General features: G+C 44.6%; 1 protein-coding gene across 2 annotated transcripts in view; it reads left to right on the forward strand.

Moving 5' to 3' along the window:
• The window catches only part of prex2 (phosphatidylinositol-3,4,5-trisphosphate-dependent Rac exchange factor 2), a 218,828-nt gene that overhangs the window by 164,258 nt on the left and 36,369 nt on the right, over positions 1-18,201 (forward strand). For both annotated transcript variants that reach the window (XM_079488991.1, XM_079488992.1), the window contains 2 exons: positions 182-325; positions 426-540. In XM_079488991.1, coding sequence (XP_079345117.1) covers positions 182-325; positions 426-540 — 259 coding nt within the window. The remainder of the gene's footprint in view (positions 1-181; positions 326-425; positions 541-18,201) is intronic.

Below are 18,201 nucleotides of genomic sequence, written 5' to 3' on the forward strand. Positions count from 1 at the left end.
GTACACTACAACACAACAAGTATGTACACTACAACACAACAAGCAAACTCGTCTGTCTGCTAACCAACGGTTTCTAGTTCACTCGAGCTCTTACATTTTCTCCTCTGCTCTGCTCTGCTCTGCTCTCCTCTTCTCCCCTCCCCTCCCCTCCCCTCCACTCCCTCCTATTGTCTGCACCCAGACATGCCCATCTCGTACCAGGTGGAGGGCACTCGGCAGGCCCTGAAGGTCTGCTTCTACCTGGAGAGCTTCTACTTCTCCCAGCTCCCTCAGCGGCTGAAGAACGGAGGCGGCTTCAAGATATACCCCGTGCTCTTCACCCAAGGTACAGTGGAGAGGATTGACTTTGTAAACGCTGCGGAAATGAAAGCTTAAACTCAGACTGACCCTCTCTCTCTCTCTCTCTCTCTCTCTCTCTCTCTCAGCCCTGGAGAGTATGGAGGGGTACTATTATCGGGACAATGTGTCCGTGGAGGAGTATCAGGCTCAGATCAATGCCGCCTCGCTCGAGAAGGTCAAGCAGTACTACAAGAGACTGAGGTATGTCATACCGGTACCGCAAACAGCCACATGCTATACATTCTCTTTGCTGTGGTTTTCAGGGAGACAAGCTGACGCTCATTTGAATTGACCCGTGCAGACTTGCTATGACGAAGGAGAAACAGACAGACAGACCGTGATCCAATGTATTTTATATTAAAGAGAACACGCTCATCCTGCTGCCCTGCTTTTAGAACTCTCTTGCAGGGCCACAGAGTGATTGGCTAAAAAGGGACACCAGCGGGAATGTTTGATGATTGAGAGAGCGCGTGCAGCTGCAAGTGATTGGCAGTGATGGGAGAAGTACTCGCATTCTTTTTTTACTTCAGTACCAGTATCAGACGGTGGCTCAGTGGTAGAGTGGCTGGATGGTAACCGCAAGGTTGCCAGTTCGAACCTGGGCTCCCCCAGAGTTGGTGTCGAAGTGTCCTTGAGCAAAACACTGGAACCCCTAATTGCTCCCGATGTGCTGATTGGTGCCTTGCATGGTTTCCGCCGCCATCGGTGTATGAATGTGTGTGTGAATGGGTGAATGTAATGCACAATCTATGTAAAGCGCCTTGGATAAAGGCGCTATATAAATGCACCATTTACCATGATACTCTGTTACAAGTAAAAGTCCGGTATTCAAAATGTACACAAAAGCATTGGCATAAATATATACTTCAAGTACAAAAGGTAAAAGTACTCGTATGCAGAATGTCCCATTTCACAAGTTTTCAAAATGTATATTTATCTTAGAAATAAGCAAATCTACATCTACAAGCTCACAACGCATGGTGAGCTTGTAGCCAATGTATTTGAGCTGAAGTGGTTAATGTACTGTCTGTAAGTTTTGGAATAATAATCAAAATCTACAAAGTAACTAGTGACTAAAGTTTTCGAATAATTGTTTTTGGAAGTAAAAGAACAATATTTCCCTCTCTGAGATGCATTGAAGTAGAAAAGTATTGAAAATTGGTAATGCTCCAGTAATGTAAAAAAATACTTTAACCCATTTTGGGCGGGAACCCCTTTTGGTGTTAGCATTATGTTATGCTTTAGCTATTGAAAAATAGCAGATCTACAAGCTCATAGCGCGCCACCGAGTGGCGCGCTACGAGCTTGTAGGTCTGCTATTTTTGAAAAATCGAAGAACGACTGACATAGAAACATAGCTTTTTCAGAAAACTGTCAGGATGTAGAAGACATTTTTAGAATCTGATCTCAGGTCAAAATGGGTTAAGAAATGCAGTACAGTACATATACTTAGTTACTTTTCAATGCTGGTGATTGGCTGAGAGTGGCGCAACACGCCAGGACATGTTTCAACGGGAGCTGTCACCTCACGCCCCATTGGTTAGACACTCACCTGGGACGCCTCCCTGATTGGCCAGGCGACTCGGGCGAGGCTGACCTAATGAGGTGGAAATAGAAATTGGAGGGCTGCGCTTTCCCTCATGCCCACATCTGTCGCTCTCGCCAAATCAATGAGAGCATGATGGAGTCATACGTCGCCTACAATATGCCGCCTGAATATCAACGTTTGCTGTTAAGCCATTCATGGCGGGAACCCCTCTTGGTGTTTTAAAGCATTATGTTATACTTTAGCTATTGAAAAATAGCAGATCTACAAGCTCACGAGGAAGTGAAGGCATAGCAGAAATTACATGATTTTATTTATTGTGTTAGCTGATGGGAACTCTGCATGAGACTACTGAGAGAAGTATCTCTAACTTATTGAATTAGTGAATAAGAAGTGGTCGTTGCAGCCATTTGCATTTTACTTACATAAAGCATTCAAATACAGCTTGACTTTTTTTTTTTCATTTTTATTATTATTGCAAGAATATTCTGTGGTTTTACACAAAAGCAGAGAATAGACACGCACGCACGCACGCACGCACGCACGCACGCACGCACGCACGCACACACACACACACACACACACACACACACACACACACACACACACACACACACACACACACACACATACACACACACGAGTTGGGTGATGCAAAAGGTCCATCCGGCTGTGAATCAAACTTGGGACTGGCTGATTATAGCATGCAGACCACCATGTGGTCTGCAGCACCCTAACCACTTGGCTATCAGGCTTTGCCCCACTTTTTGCAGAAGTTGACCATGAAACTTAATGCAACTCCTTAAAAGATCCTCACCCCTTAACTATTCATATCCTGGGGTGCACAAAATCCTATATTACTAAAAATAGCATAGCACCATCTGAATGAATGAAAATAATCTGTCTTGCATGCCTCACAAGAGGTTTTTGAAGCCCTGCCAATGTGTTCCCTTATTGAGTATAGGCCTACCTGGGAGGGTGAGTGGCCGACACGAGTCGTCAGGCTTTAGCTAAACATCTGCTATTAATTGTGTGGATAATTTGACACAGAGCTGAGCCCACAGGCCAAACGTCGATGCCATTATTTCAAGAGAATCTCCTTTTTTGGGGGGAGGGGGCGGTTATGATTTACAGTGGAGGAAGGCGTTTGCCACATCGCTGCACAATATCCTCCACAATATTGTTGTGGAGGATGTATTGGGAAAGCTGCTGAAGTAGAGTTTTTAATTTGAACACACCAGGAAGGTCATGTTCTCTCATGATTATCTCCCAGAACATTGAATAATACCATCATAATGTCATCTCTGTATGTCCAGCGTTTTGAAATGTCACTCTCTCTCTCTTTATGTAAGAAAGGTTTTTAATATGGATCGTGTTGGATTGATAGTCCTTGTTCTGCACCCGTTTGGCGTGTTGGTTTTGTCATCGTCATTTAATGAATTATTTGCAGACATCAGCGGGTCGAATGTACTGTACAGCCTCTGAAATGTCAACCCTCTAATTAAGATACAGTGGCGTGCACAGACATTTAGAGGGGCGGGTGCTCAAGTGGGAAAAAAGGGCACCTTGTGCAGCACGTGCAACGTGGTTGCCTTAATAGTGTGAGATTTATAGATTTTGGGGCATAATTAATATATTAGAAGCTTTTTATCAAGAATTGATGAATGTCACCATGGTCCACATACTGTACTATACAGTGTATACTGTACAAAAAAATAATCAAAAGGGCACATTGCTGTCCAGAGGGCAAAGGGCAGGTGCCCTAGCACCACCTAGTGTCCATCTGTGCACGCCACTGTTAAGACACTACGAGAGGTGTGTGTGTGTGTGTGTGTGTGTGTGTGTGTGTGTGTGTGTGTGTGTGTGTGTGTGTGTGTGTGTGTGTGTGTGTGTGTGTGTGTGTGTGTGTGTGTGTGTGTGTGTGTGTGTGTGTGTGTGTGTGTGTGTGTGTGTGTGTGTGTGTGTGTGTGTGTGTGTGTCACGCACGCATTTCCCTCTGCTTGTGTCTGTCCATAGAGGCACGTAACAGTGTTTGTGTTTCGTGAACCCATAAGCACCTGTTATTCATTCAGGGCATGTCAGTTTGTGCTGCAATCATTTGAGAATAATTGACTTTCCCGCACCATGCCGTTGTGAAATAGCGCCCACCTCAGCATTATGCCTGTGTGCTACTTCCATGTGCAACGTACGTAAATGATAATGAACATTTATCATATTACTGACCCACCTGGCTTGCACGTCACCCAGGGACGGATTAACCCCCACAAGGGCCCCATGGGCTTGTACATTTTTTTGGGCCCCCCCTAGTGCGCGTGCAGAAATTTCGATATCCAATGAAGGTCCCCAGGAGCTTTTTTCAGGCCCTCAAACCCATTACAGAGCATTACATTTTCCTGAAGGGCCCCTGAGAGCCAAGGGCCCCTGGTCCACGGCCCCAATGGCTAATATGGCCCTGACGTCACCATACTATGGTATCATCACTGTCAGGTGGAAAGATTTATGTCTAAAACTTTTAGACAACTTTTATAAGAAACTGTGTTCCAATGGATAAATAAAAAGGATAGTGTTTCAGTTATTAGAAATTATTCATTAGTCATAACTAAGCACTTGGTGAAATGGTCGCTGTCTCTTGAATTATTTATAAAACCAACAGACACAATTATCCAGTTTCCAAAATAGTGCACATACAGTAGCATTATAGATCTACAAGCTCACAACGTGTGATTTGCTATTTTCGCTACTTTTTGCGCAACACTCACTATGTACAACAAAGTAGAGCATTCATTTATGAGGGTTTTCAAAACCCAAGTACGTTTTACATTAAAGCTGCTATAAGCAATAATATGTCAAAATTGTAATGACCTTTTTATTGTTTTGGTATTCAGACAGCCAGCAATGGGTAGAACGCTCCCAAAAACAATTTAGTCTCTTTGACACATCTAGGGGCCGCAATCTGCATTCAAAGATTTTCCTAGAAGCTTTGTCATTGGTCGATTTGTCTGTCTGCTTCCTGATTGGTTAGTCACTGCGACCAGGTTTTTTTTCGACCAATAACAAAGCTTCTAGGAACATCTTTGAATGTGTCACAGAGACTAAATTATTTTTGGGAGCGTTCTACCCATTGCTGGCTGTCTGAATACCAAAAAAATAAAAAGGTCAATAATATTTTGACATATTATTGCTTATAGCAGCTTTAACAAAAACAAATAAATATGTAAACAAACAAATACACAAATAAATAAATGAATACACGGTTTCTGCCCGACAGCAACAATACGGGCGATGTCAACTCTGCGGTGTACAGTACCTACATGTGTGCATGGCAGGCAGCCATCATGTGCATGGTGTGCAGTTTTTGTGCACGTGTGCACCTTCATACAGTTTGACCTGAGCAGAAGAGGCCTAATTGAATTGACAGCAGAGGCTCCAGCAGTAACAGGGAGCAGATGTGCGCTGACAGCCCAGGCGAATGGGGGGAGATTAGTGGGGCCTGGCCAGGGGTGTGTGTGTGGAGAGGTGGATTGCTTCAGGACCATGGCTGGCTGGCTGGCTGGCTGGCTGGCTGGCTGCAGAGAAACGACTAGGCTCCGTGCTTCTCCTCAATCAGTGAAAACACACGATAGTCACACAGAAGGCTTGTCTTGTTGCAGCACAGCCTGCATGTTTTTGCCAAGTTCTCGCTTCTCACTACAGTGTTGTTCTCAAGCTGACACTTGGCCCCGACAAGTTCTTCCACTTGTCTCGCAGTCCTGTGGTTTGAATCCATGGTTTTTTAGAATGTTTAAAGCATTATGTTATACTTTAGCTATTGAAAAATAGCAGATCTACAAGCTCATAGCGCGGCACCGAGTGCCGCGCTATGAACTTGTAGATCTGCTATTTTTGAAAAATCGTGAAAATGTGCCTCAGATCTTTGAATATAATTATATTCTTTCAGAGTTTCAGTTTTTAACTCAAATCTTTGCTTCTGGAGGGTCCCTGGAACAACATATTTTCAGATGGGGGTCGGTGGCATATTACATATAATTTGTGGGGGTCCTTGACATGAAATAGTGAGAACCACTGATATAAAAAACATGAGGTTTTTCGGGAAAAAATACATTTGAAAAAGACTTTTGTTAAATTTGTTGTCAGGCCGAAATGGGTGTTAAATGAATACTACACCTTTTTCCAATGATTTAAATGCTATCTCCACGTTGGTATACTGTAGCTGCCCTCTGTAATGCTCACCACTGGATGGTACCATTTCTATTCTACTCTCTCTGTGTGTCTGAGAGCTGTGCTGTGGAAAGTTCCAAGGACGTTTTAAATCTAGTTCTCAAACTTTGTTTTTACTTTCATTGATGCAACATCCATGCCTACTTTTTTTAGTGCGCTATTGTTCCAGGAAAATGAATGGCTGTAGTTTCCATTAGCAAGTAATCTTCGCCAATGATGTCTATCCACAGCACAGTGTGGTGTAGTGCACAGTTTTATGGTAGTGGCAGATAGCACAATCACAACGTGACCTAATATATACAATAGTGTAAAGGTATATCATAGCCAATATACTGTATTATGGCAAGATTTACAGTCCTATGTACAGTAGACTGCACATAAAAACACCGGTAACATACAGTACATGTTATAGAACTCTGTACACTGTACAGTGAACTCTAACAGTGAACGCTAACACACCAGGAACGCATTTCACTGCTCCCACCCAGAATATCAAATTGTCTAGGTTGGTTCGCGGTAATGTAAACACTCCCACCTGGCTTCCCAATAGACAAGCGAATACAAAGTGCCTCTGTGTGCCAAGTCACAGGACCGCGTTCTCCAGCCGTGCGCCATGTGTCTTAGTTTGCGCTGACCACAGAAGTGGGGCTGTGATGTCACTCCTCGAGGCAGTACGGGCAGGTTGTCCGACCGACTTCAGGCACCTCGTTATCCTTGGAGTCACGCCATGACTCCGCTGCTTCTAGCCCGCAGCAGCATGGTCTGGAGCCAGATGCACACTGACTGACTGACAGACAGACAGAGAGGAGGGCCCAGCCCGGAGCATGGTCTGGAGCCAGATGCACACTGACTGACTGACAGACAGACAGAGAGAGAGGGCCCAGCCCGGCGCATGGTCTGGAGCCAGATGCACACTGACTGACTGACAGACAGACAGAGAGGAGGGCCCAGCCCGGCGCATGGTCTGGAGCCAGATGCACACTGACTGACTGACAGACAGACAGAGAGGAGGGCCCAGCCCGGCGCATGCCACGCTGAACTGAATGAACCGCACAGCTGGAGCTCAATCTTCTGGAGATGGTGTCGTTTTTCTGTGTGTGTGTGTGCATTCACGCCGAGCAATTGAGTGTATTATGCACGTGCATGCATACGCGCATGTACAGTATGTGTCTGTAACTGTAGTCTCTCAGTTAATTCAAAACCACAAAGGAAGAACGTGTTGTGTCAAGCTTCTCTTCCTTTTGGAGCTGTCTCTTTTATTCTTCCATCGTAGCCTTTGCCAACATCCACATCAGGATGATTTATGCTACATGCGGGGGGTTGATTTGAAATTTCCCAGCATCCAACTGTGCATCCTGTTTTTTTTGTGTCTCCCGCACTCACACGAAGATACAGTTGTGACTTCATCAGGCACGACTTTTCTCTCAGATCATAATGGTCAAATTGTCCACAAAACATAACACACACACACACTGTGTGCCAAATTGCAAGCACATGCTGGGTCCCATAGGGGATCAGTGGTACACAGAGGCAGCGTGTGCATTCATGTTTTCACTGTCTTTTGATCAGCTGATGTCTGCATCTGTGTTTTCGGTTAATCCATTTTGGGCGGGAACCCCTTCTGGTGTTTTAAACATTGTTATAATTTAGCTATTGAAAAATAGCAGATCTACAAGCTCATAGCGCGCCACCGAGTGGCGCGCTACAAGCTTGTAGGTCTGCTATTTTTGAAAAATCGTGAAAATGTGGCACACATCTTTGAATATACTGTATATTCTTAAAGAATGAACGTTTTTTAACTCAAATCTTTGCTTCTGGGGGGGGAGTCCCTGGAACTATACATATTTTCAGATGGGGGTCGGCGGCCAATTACATATAATTTGTGGGGTCCTTGACATGAAATATTGAGCACCACTGATACAGAAACATGAGGTTTTTCAGAAAATTGTCATCATTTAGAAGACATTTTTTTTAAATTTCAACCTCAGTCCTAAATGGGTTATTGTACAAAACAGGAAAGACAGAAAGACACATGTGTATTCTTGTTTTTAGTTTAGTATCTTGTGCAGTTGTTCTCCCAGTGCTCTCTGTTGCACACCGACGGGGATGTTGTGTTCAGCCTGATGGGTGGAGCAGGGTAATTGGGCCCTCGTCTGTCTGTCATGGGGCCAGAGGAGATGATACACGGTACTATAGAGTTTTCTCTCTCCTGATCCTAACCCCCTCGTGCAAAGCGATACATGTTGCAATCCATGCAAGAGTGATTGGATAAAGAAGTACGGAACCCGTGAGGGAAACTGCTCGGGGAAGGAAGTGGAATTATGGGAGAAGCGGACATGAATAAAGGGAACGATCGATCATTAGAGGATGTCGAGTGAGACGCGAGGTATGGGCTGTCAGGGAGGAGAGGAGCTGATTGGTTAGGGGAGAGAAACCATGCAAGGGGGAAATGCATTGAGGTAAAAAACAAGTAGGGGTGAACGATATTGGAGATGTGTGTGTGTGTGTGTGTGTGTGTGTGTGTGTGTGTGTGTGTGTGTGTGTGTGTGTGTGTGTGTGTGTGTGTGTGTGTGTGTGTGTGTGTGTGTGTGTGTGTGTGTGTGTGTGTGTGTGTGTGTGTGTGTGTGTTCCGTTTTCAGTGAGAAATGCAAACCTTGCAAGTTCTTGTATTCTTTCAAGGAATACAATATTGAATGACTGATACAATTTGCTTTATCTTTGTCGCTGCATTGATGATCCCCATAGGCGGTCAGGGCGCCTGTTCAGGAATCAGGTGGGGAGGAGGTGGGGGGATAGCGTGTACCTCCACATGCGTTATGCCCCCCTACTAGTAATAATAATAACTAGAAAAAGTGCCCTTCTGGGCACAGGTCTCGACCAGGAGGATAGGACTGTGTGAGATGTTTGGCAAAATGTTTAGGATTAATATAAACATGTCTTTGAGGCATTTTGTTCCAAAAATGTGTTTTGCAAGAATCAACCTGTTGGTGGCGCTATAACAGGCCAATGTGTAAAGGGTGGGATATATTCCTCAGCCTAGTAAGAAAATGTGTGAAAGATTTCACGTAAATTGCATGCTGCGTTCATGATTTGAGGCTTTTGTTCAAAACGGGGCAATCTTGCAAACTGTGAAAGCTAATTATAGCCAATTAGGATGGAATATGAAATATCGGACAGATCCGACTTGAGCACATGACCATAGAGATAGTGTGTAACGATTTGTGAGATTTTTGGACAGAATCTGGAGGAGTAATATAAAAAAATGTGTTTTACAAAAGTCGGCCTCCTGGTGGCGCTATAAAAGGCAGATGCGGAAAATGCAGGTCAACGGTTTGTCCTTGGCCTCTAGGGAGTGTGCATGCAACGTTTCACACAGATCGGTGCAGTTTTAGGTAAAAAATGTGAAAAGCTGCCTCATGGTGGCGCTATAACAGGCCGTTCTGGAAAATGTGGGGCAGAGGTTCATCGTTGGCATCCAGGGAGTGTGTGCAAAGTTTGGCATCGACCGGGTTAACGGTGCCGGAGATTAGCTGGTAACAGACGGACGGACACACACACACACACACGGACACACGGACGGAGTGCAAAACATACTCTCTCCCCATGCCTTCGGCCTGGTGGAGACAATAATAAAACTTTATTTGTATAGCACCTTTCATGACATAAAATGCAGCTCAAAGTGCTTTACAGAGCAATGGAGGAAAAAAAAGAAAAGAAAAGCAAGGCATAAACATTAAAAAACAAGAGCAGTAATGCAATACAGTGAGGACATGAATAACAAAAAAATAAAAGATCAATTAAAAGCAAGAGTGTAGAAGTGGGTCTTGAGCTGTGCTTTAAAAATGTCTACAGAGGCTGCCTGTCGAAGGTACAGTGGGAGTTTGTGACAGGTGAGACCTGTCACTGTCAGGTGGAAAGAAGATGGTGGCTTGACGGCCCAGGTATCGGAGGAGACCCGAGGCTTTCTTCACCCTCCCAATAACTGATTGTGGGGGTTAGCAGAGATGGAGTACTTGTAGAGAGGCTGGGAAATTGGGAATTGGCTTTACTAAACTGGGACTTGAAGGGGAGATTTTTTTTTTCTTTTGTCTTGAAGGGGCATGTTTTGCGCAATAATTTAATGTTATCTGCCCTATGATCTCTGAGATTTATATGATTGAAATTACAGTAAAAAGATTTTGAAAGGAAAGAAAAAAAGGCTTCGTTAATACCTCCATAATATAATGTGTGATAATTCAGAGCGATTGGTGCAGTCAGTGAGGAGCAGCGACAGTGCTTCAGACAGACATTCATGTAGACATTTCGGTTTCGTAAATCATATGTTTCTGTACAGTATGTGCAGAAACAGTCTGTTTTGAGAGATTACGGCATGTGTAACGTCACTCACATCAGTGCAACCCATGCATGGTTAAAATCTGCACCTTCGCTGGCACAGTCTATCTAGGCCTCCAGGGGGACAGGCAGAGACCCGGCACACTGTAAAGGCATTAGGCTTTTCTCTCTAATCGAAATGGATATGGCAATAGAAGAGAAAAACGTTTGGCCCTGGAACATAAGGCAGCCCTTAAGCCAGTCTGGACGGGAACCCCTTTTGGTGTTAGCATTACGCTATGCTTTAGCTATTGAAAAATAGCGTAAAAAAATGCGGCACAAATCTTTGAATATATATTCTTTCAGAGCGAACGTCTTTAACTCAAATCTTTGCTTCTGGGGGGGTCCCTGGAACAACATATTTTCAGATGGGGGTCGGTGGCTAATTACATATCATTTTTGGGGTCCTTGACATGAAATATGGAGCACCACTGATACAGAAACATGATTCAGAAAACTGTCAGGATTTAGAAGACATTTTTTAAATTTCGACGTCAGACCAGAATGGGTTAAGCCCTCTTTATAGTCCACTGAAATGCAGCTCTCTCTCCATCCAGGGATCAGCGGGACTTCAAAGGGCCAGAGCTCAGAGGCACTGCCATGAAGGCCTCCTTGAAATACACCTCATACGTTTGGATGCTACTGTCTTACTGTTATAGCTCTGATGCTGCGTGTATGTACTGTACTGTACCTGTAGGCACAGAGGTTTCTGCATTCAGGGAGCTCGATGGCTCCAAGCCTGAAACACAGTTCTTCTCCCACGCACGCACAGAGTCACACACACTGAACCTAGCTAATTTAACGAGTCATAATTTATGTGGAGGATTACATTTTACAGCATCTGTCTGAATGATAAGCAGTATGCTCATATTCCAGTTCTTTCAAAAAAGGATTGTGAATTATTTACAACGTGGCTCTCTGTAGGAGGTGAGCCTGCATGTATATTTAAATATCTGCTTTTGTGGAAATGTATTTGTAGCCAATACTGAAAGAAACTGAATATTAAACTTCTTGTATACCCAAGGCTATATAGACAGCCTTGGGTCTCACAGGAGTGCTTATAATCTGTACATTTACATTTAATTGCTGCCTAAGCAGACTACAGTTCAGGAAATTGTGACATTTGTGCAAATCTTTGATATATACAGTATCTCCCTAAAGGCCAAGGGCGCGCTAAAACAACAGGTCTGGGAATGCCCATATATGTATTTTTTTTCTTTCTTTTTTTACGTTTTCGAACGCTATGCTGAAGTATGGAGTGCCGTAAGACCTTCACTGGATCCCGGTCAAACAAATAATTGAGTTAAAAATACATCTCACCACCTAGCTGGTCCCACAACAACCTGGCTCCTGTAGACCTCTCCGACCTCCTCCACCATCGCGTCCTCTCCCAATCCTCCAGGTCCAACATGGCCAACCTCCTGCTAACCCCCAGCATCAAGCACCGACCGACACGGTCTCAGCTGTTGAATTGCCCATAATCATGCCAGTACAGTGCAATTTGTCTTGATCAGAAAGGATGAAATGCCCTGTGTGTATAGCAGGTCAAAGTATCACATTTCATGTGCTATAACAAGTTCCCTTTGCTTTATTTCGCCATTCTCCCGAACAACGAGGAAAGGATCCCCCCCTCTATCGATCCCTTCTGTCCTGCTCAGGCATGACCTGCTGTTGAGGGTTTATTCTGTTCTGTTGTTGAGGGTTTATTCTGTCCTGCTCAGGCATGACCTGTTGTTGAGGGTTTGTTGTTGAGGGTTTATTCGGTCAGAGTGGCGAGAGTCACATAATAGGACATGATTAATGTCTCTGGCTGAGTGTGCAAGGGGGAAGTTGTTTTCTATACACAGTGCACGCGCGCGCACACACACACACACACACACACACACACACACACACACACACACACACACACACACACACACACACACACACACACACACACACACACACACACGCGCGCGCGTATTTACTCGAATGCACCACATGTGTAGACATTGATGCATGCTTGCACTTGACGTGCATACACACATGATCAGCCACTCACATGTACATATGGTACCTTATTAACAGCCCAGGTAATCTATGCTGTCAGTCAGCCAGGCTGAGCCAACAAGAAACTGCACATGCAGCACAGCTGGTGTGATGAGTTTCCAACAGCACTATCCATCATCTCAATGTCTTGTCCGGGTCCCACCACGGGTCCAAATGGACCTTTAGGGGTCTGCAACTCTGAGAGTGTACAGATGAACCATTTTAAATTTTTACCTCCCATTTATCCCAATCCCTGCAATTTAAAAGTCTCAGTGTTAATGTAACTCTGTGAGTGTACAGGGCCATTTGGTCACATTTGTACACTCTCAGAGTCCACTTACAGATCCATAAGGGTCAATTTGACACCTCTGGTGGTGGTCCCTGGACCCGTCATTGAGAACCAGTGATCTATATCTCACAATAACCACCATTAAAACCACAATACTCTGTCTTTGATTCTTTTGTCTACATTATAACTAATGCTGGCAATGGATTCAGAATCATGAAAACCCCCTAGTTTTGATATTGACATTTTGAAAATGTTGCCATATATTAGATGTTAATGGTACCCCAGCTTATTATGCTAATTATGAAAATTGCCCAACATATGCAAGTTAGCATCCGGCAGTTTCTAAATGCTGGGGACCCATACTCAACATCCATCCATCCATCCATCTTCAACCGCTTATCCGTAGTCGGGTCGCGGGGGCAACAGCTCCACCAGAGTGCTCCAGGTGACTTCCTCCTGGGGGATTCCGAGACGTTCCAAGGCCAGTGAGTCGATGTGTTTCCTCCAACTGCGCTTTGGTCTGCCCCAGGGTCTCCTCCCAGTCGGACGTGCGTCGAGGACCTCCCTAGGGAGGCGCCCGAGAGGCATCCTAACCAGATGCACGAACCACCTCAGCTGGCTCCTTTCCAGGCGAAGGAGCAGCGGTTCTACTCCGAGTCTCTCTCGTGTGACTGAACTTCTCACCCTATCTCTAAGGGAGATGCCAGCCACCCGTACTCAACATATCTAACATAAAACCTTAGGGTACTCAAGATGTCCGGGGTCACAATGGGGCTCTATGGGCTGGCAAGTAGACTATTAATAGGGCTGGTCTCACATCCTAAATCTGACCGGGAACCTCTTACTGTCAGACCCTATCCCAAGCTCGTAAAAACTATGACCTCTGGGGTCTCTCTCACACACGCACACGCACACGTTCACACACACACACACACACACACACACACACACACACACACACACACACACGCACACGCACACACACACAGTATATGAAGTAACTCCAGGCTGTCATCGTAATAGCCTCATGGCGCAGCCACACTTCACCCGCCCTTATTGCATATGCATATGCCCCGAGGCGGATTACGTAGCCCAGCGCAGCGGTATATTAGCATCGCAACGCCAGGCTATCATCGTAGCGCATTGAGAAATACTCTTTTTGCCTTGTTTTTTCTGTAATAGTAATTACTATTCTTATGGTGATTACAGAGACTCACTCTCTCAGGCTGCAGTGAGGAAGGTGTTGACAAGGAAGCCATGTGCATTTCACAGTTTTCTCTCTCTCTCATGAGGCAACTGGCTTAACAGAGGTTGATTGTTCATACTATAGTGCTGAATTTCTCACCACCGTTCATAAGAAGTGATGAAAACACTGATACCTTCGTGGAGCTCAATAAGAGTTCCTCCAGTACCCAATGATCACTGGGCCTTGTTTCATGAATTCTAATGTGAAACGGCTATTCTGATAATGGGCTTTATAGTTTCACCAAGAGATGCTTGACACCTTGATTCATCTGCACGGTGATTGCTTCAGACCTGTAATTAAGCAGTGTGAGATTGTGCCAAATTTAAATCGAATCTTCACTCTGCAGTGAGACACCCGTATAGTGCATGAGGGCTCAAGGTTGTTTTTCTCTTAACACTCCCATCGCCCAGGACAAAGTTCTTTGTCCTTTCTATTAGTAACGCCCGACGCTCAGGACGAAGTCTTGTCCAAAAGACGAAGTTTATTGATATGAGAACGGATCGCATGGCTCCACAGCCTGGGAGCGCCTGTTGGGCAATCCTCGGTGTTGTGCAAGAGTGAGACGTCATCGAAAAACTCCCTCCCCTGTTTAGCTGATGAAAACGAAAATCTTAAAACGTTCATAACTCACGATCTAATTCATCCCGTCTAATTATGAAAAAAGATCCTGTGTTAGACGGCGCTCCGCGGTACAGTCGCTAGTCGCGATAGATTTATTCTTGTCTCCCGTTGTTGTCGATCGACTCTAGAGTGGTGTGGCTATTGTTAGCTGCTACACACACATCAACAACAACTTCCGGTCCGTCCGGAAAAGGGGTCCGTGTTTATAAATCGAATGGGCGCTATAATGTAATGGATTAAATAACTCTGAGCGATGAAAGTGTTAATTGAGCTTCTTCCGATTAATACTGGAGTGTTTTAAGCTACTGGTTGTCCCTGGATGTTGTAGCGTCTATCTGCTTCCTTTGTCCTGCATGACAGTGATTTAAGAGACTTATATTACGGTATGTCTTACAGACTGTGACATTTAGAACCCCATTAAAACTGATCTACTTTCGGCGTCGAGGACCAAACATTTGTCGCCTCGCCTTGATTGACACTAATAACTAGCGTTGAGTTTCGCCTATTGACCTCTATAATGAAAAGTTGTAATGAAATGCAGGCGCTGTGTGTGTGTGTGTGTGTGTGTGTGTGTGTGTGTGTGCGTGTGCGTGTGCGTGTGTGCGTGCGTGCGCGCGTGCGTACACACTCTTAATAATTGGTTGTGCTGGGTACCCTTAGTGAGTACAGTGATTTTACTCTATAGAGTAAAAAGAGAAAACATATATATACATGTAGGAAGAGGTAGACTGTATTTTTTTATTTACTGTTATAGGCATAAAAAACTATGGCTTCACCTACAGTATATTCTACTAGTTAGTTACTGTATGTTATGTAATAACCAGTGTTATCCGGTATTCATTCCATTTTGTATTTCTTTGGCACAAACACTCTTGCCTTGGTTCCTGACCGGTCCTCCACATGCATGCATTTCTATATTAAACCAGGGCCATAAATCCACGGTGGACAGTGGTGCAGTATTAAGAAATGACCTGCGGCACGCGCTATAGCACAAGATCATTTCAGTGTCACGGCAGAAATATTATTGTAATGTACAGTACCGTATGTGCACACGAGGTCTCTACTAAGGCCTCATTAACCCATTCTGGGCGGGAAGCATTTGGTGTTAGCATTATGTTATGCTTTAGCTATTGAAAAATAGCAGATCTACAAGCTCGTAGCGCGCCACCGAGTGGCGCGCTACGAGCTTGTAGGTCTGCTATTTTTGAAAATCGTGAAAGTGTGGCGCAAATCATTGAATATATTCTTTCAGAGCGAATGTTTTTAACTCTTATCTTTGCCTCTGGAAGGTCTCTGGAACTACATATTTTCAGATGGGTGTCGGCGGCCAATTACATATAGTTTTGGGGGTCCTTGACATGAAAAACTTTGAGAACCACTGACATAGAAATATGGGTTTTTCAGAAAACTGTCATAATTTACAAGATTACAAGGTTTAAATGGGTTAACCAATAGCGGCTTCGGCAGCATTATACTGCAGCGTGCCTCTTGTTGGGAGGTTTAATAACATTGATGCTTTTCCATCACAGCAGCAGCAGCATAGACCAGCATGCACCTCTATGGAGCCATGCACCGAAAAAGGCATAAATCTGGAGTGTTTTTCCAGTCTCCATGATTGCTTGTGGTGGATATACAGTACTGTACAGGCTCTAATTCAGGCACAAGGTCAAATGGACTGAACATGCTAAGTGATTAGAAAAATATTTTTGTTCATCTCTCACAAGATGTTTCAGGGATCATTGACTGTTTTGTATTTGGAGTGGGGGGGAGGGGGAGGGGGTAGGGGGGTTGCTAGCAGACGATGTCAGGCTATACTACTTCCATTCCCACGCTCCTCCTCCTCCTGAACAACATCTGTGTTTTAGATCTCTCCACTTCACGGATGTCGTAGCCACCACTAATGCTCCTGTACTGGGAAAAAGGGCCCGATGTGTCCTATTGTGTTATGAATAAGAAGAAACAAAGAGAATTAAGTATCCTCCTAGGCCCAGTAAAAATGTGTCCAGTCCGGCTGAAAGCAGAGCTATAGGGCATCTCGATCTGGCTGGCCTGCAGCCAAACTCTCCATTAAGGAGCCCTGTGTAAAAGTTGATGAGGAGGAAAGAAATACCCTGTTAGTTATTTCACGGCTCCACTACCTTCCCTCTTGGTTTGCCAGAGTTACAGCAGTATAGCCACAAAATGCAAGCATGAGGTGGAAAATATATAACATGAATTGAATCAACTGACCTGATTTTCTAAAACAATGTATTTGTGGTTACGGCCAGAAGGTGAACTTCCGGGAGTTGTTGATTGCAGCAATGTTCTTACAAATTTGTTGTTTGAAGTTGAACGTCAGTGCCTGTGGGTTTGCAGGAATGATTATAAGCAGCAGGTGACCACCAGGCTGCTGAGGGCACTCTGTTTATGCCCTCGCTTCCAATCTTGTCTATGGCCTCGCTTCCAATCTGCCTTTAGCTGCTCCTGATTACCTCTAGAGCAGGGACAGGGGTTCTCAACGTTTTTGGCTGGGGACCCCCGGAAATGCTTTGGCCATGTCTCTCGACCCCCGCCCCACCCCCCTATCCACCCCCAATACAAATTGGCCGCTACAATAACCTTAATAATAGAGAAGATATATCATATATATTATACATAGGCCTATACTAAAACCAGATATAACTAGAAAAAGTGCCCTTCTGGGCACAGGTCTCCACCAGGAGGATAGGACTGTGTGAGATGTTTGGCAAAATGTTTAGGATTAATATAAACATGTTTTTGAGGCATTTTGTTCCAAAAATGTGTTTTGCAAAAATCAACCTGTTGGTGGCGTTATAACAGGCCAATGTGAAAAGGGTGGAATATATTCCTCAGCCTAGTAAGAAAATGTGTGAAAGATTTCACGTAAATTGCATGCTGCGTTCATGATTTGAGGCTTTTGTTCAAAACGGGGCAATCTTGCAAACTGTGAAAGCTAATTATAGCCAATTAGGATGGAATATGAAATATCGGACAGATCCGACTAGAGCACATGACCATAGAGATAATGTGTAACGATTTGTGAGATTTTTGGACAGAATCTGGAGGAGTAATATCAAAAAATGTGTTTTACAAAAGTCGGCCTCCTGGTGGCGCTATAAAAGGCAGATGCGGAAAATGCAGGTCAACGGTTTGTCCTTGGCCTCTAGGGAGTGTGCATGCAACGTTTCACGCAGATCGGTGCAGTTTTAGGTAAAAAATGTGAAAAGCTGCCTCATGGTGGCGCTATAACAGGCCGTTCTGGAAAAAGTGGGGCAGAGGTTCATCGTTGGCATCCAGGGAGTGTGTGTGCAAAGTTTGGCATCGACCGGGTTAACGGTGCCGGAGATTAGCTGGTAACAGACGGACGGAAGGACGGACGGACACACACACGGACACACACACGGACACACGGACGGAGTGCAAAACATACTCTCTCCCCATGCCTTCGGCCTGGTGGAGACAATCATTAAGGAAAGTTTATGCATGCACTATGTGTACTATGTAAACTCAATTAACATTTTCCAGCCATTCAGTTGCAAG

The sequence above is a fragment of the Electrona antarctica genome, assembly GCF_951216825.1.
Source record: "Electrona antarctica genome assembly, chromosome: 20".
Taxonomy (NCBI): domain Eukaryota; kingdom Metazoa; phylum Chordata; class Actinopteri; order Myctophiformes; family Myctophidae; genus Electrona; species Electrona antarctica.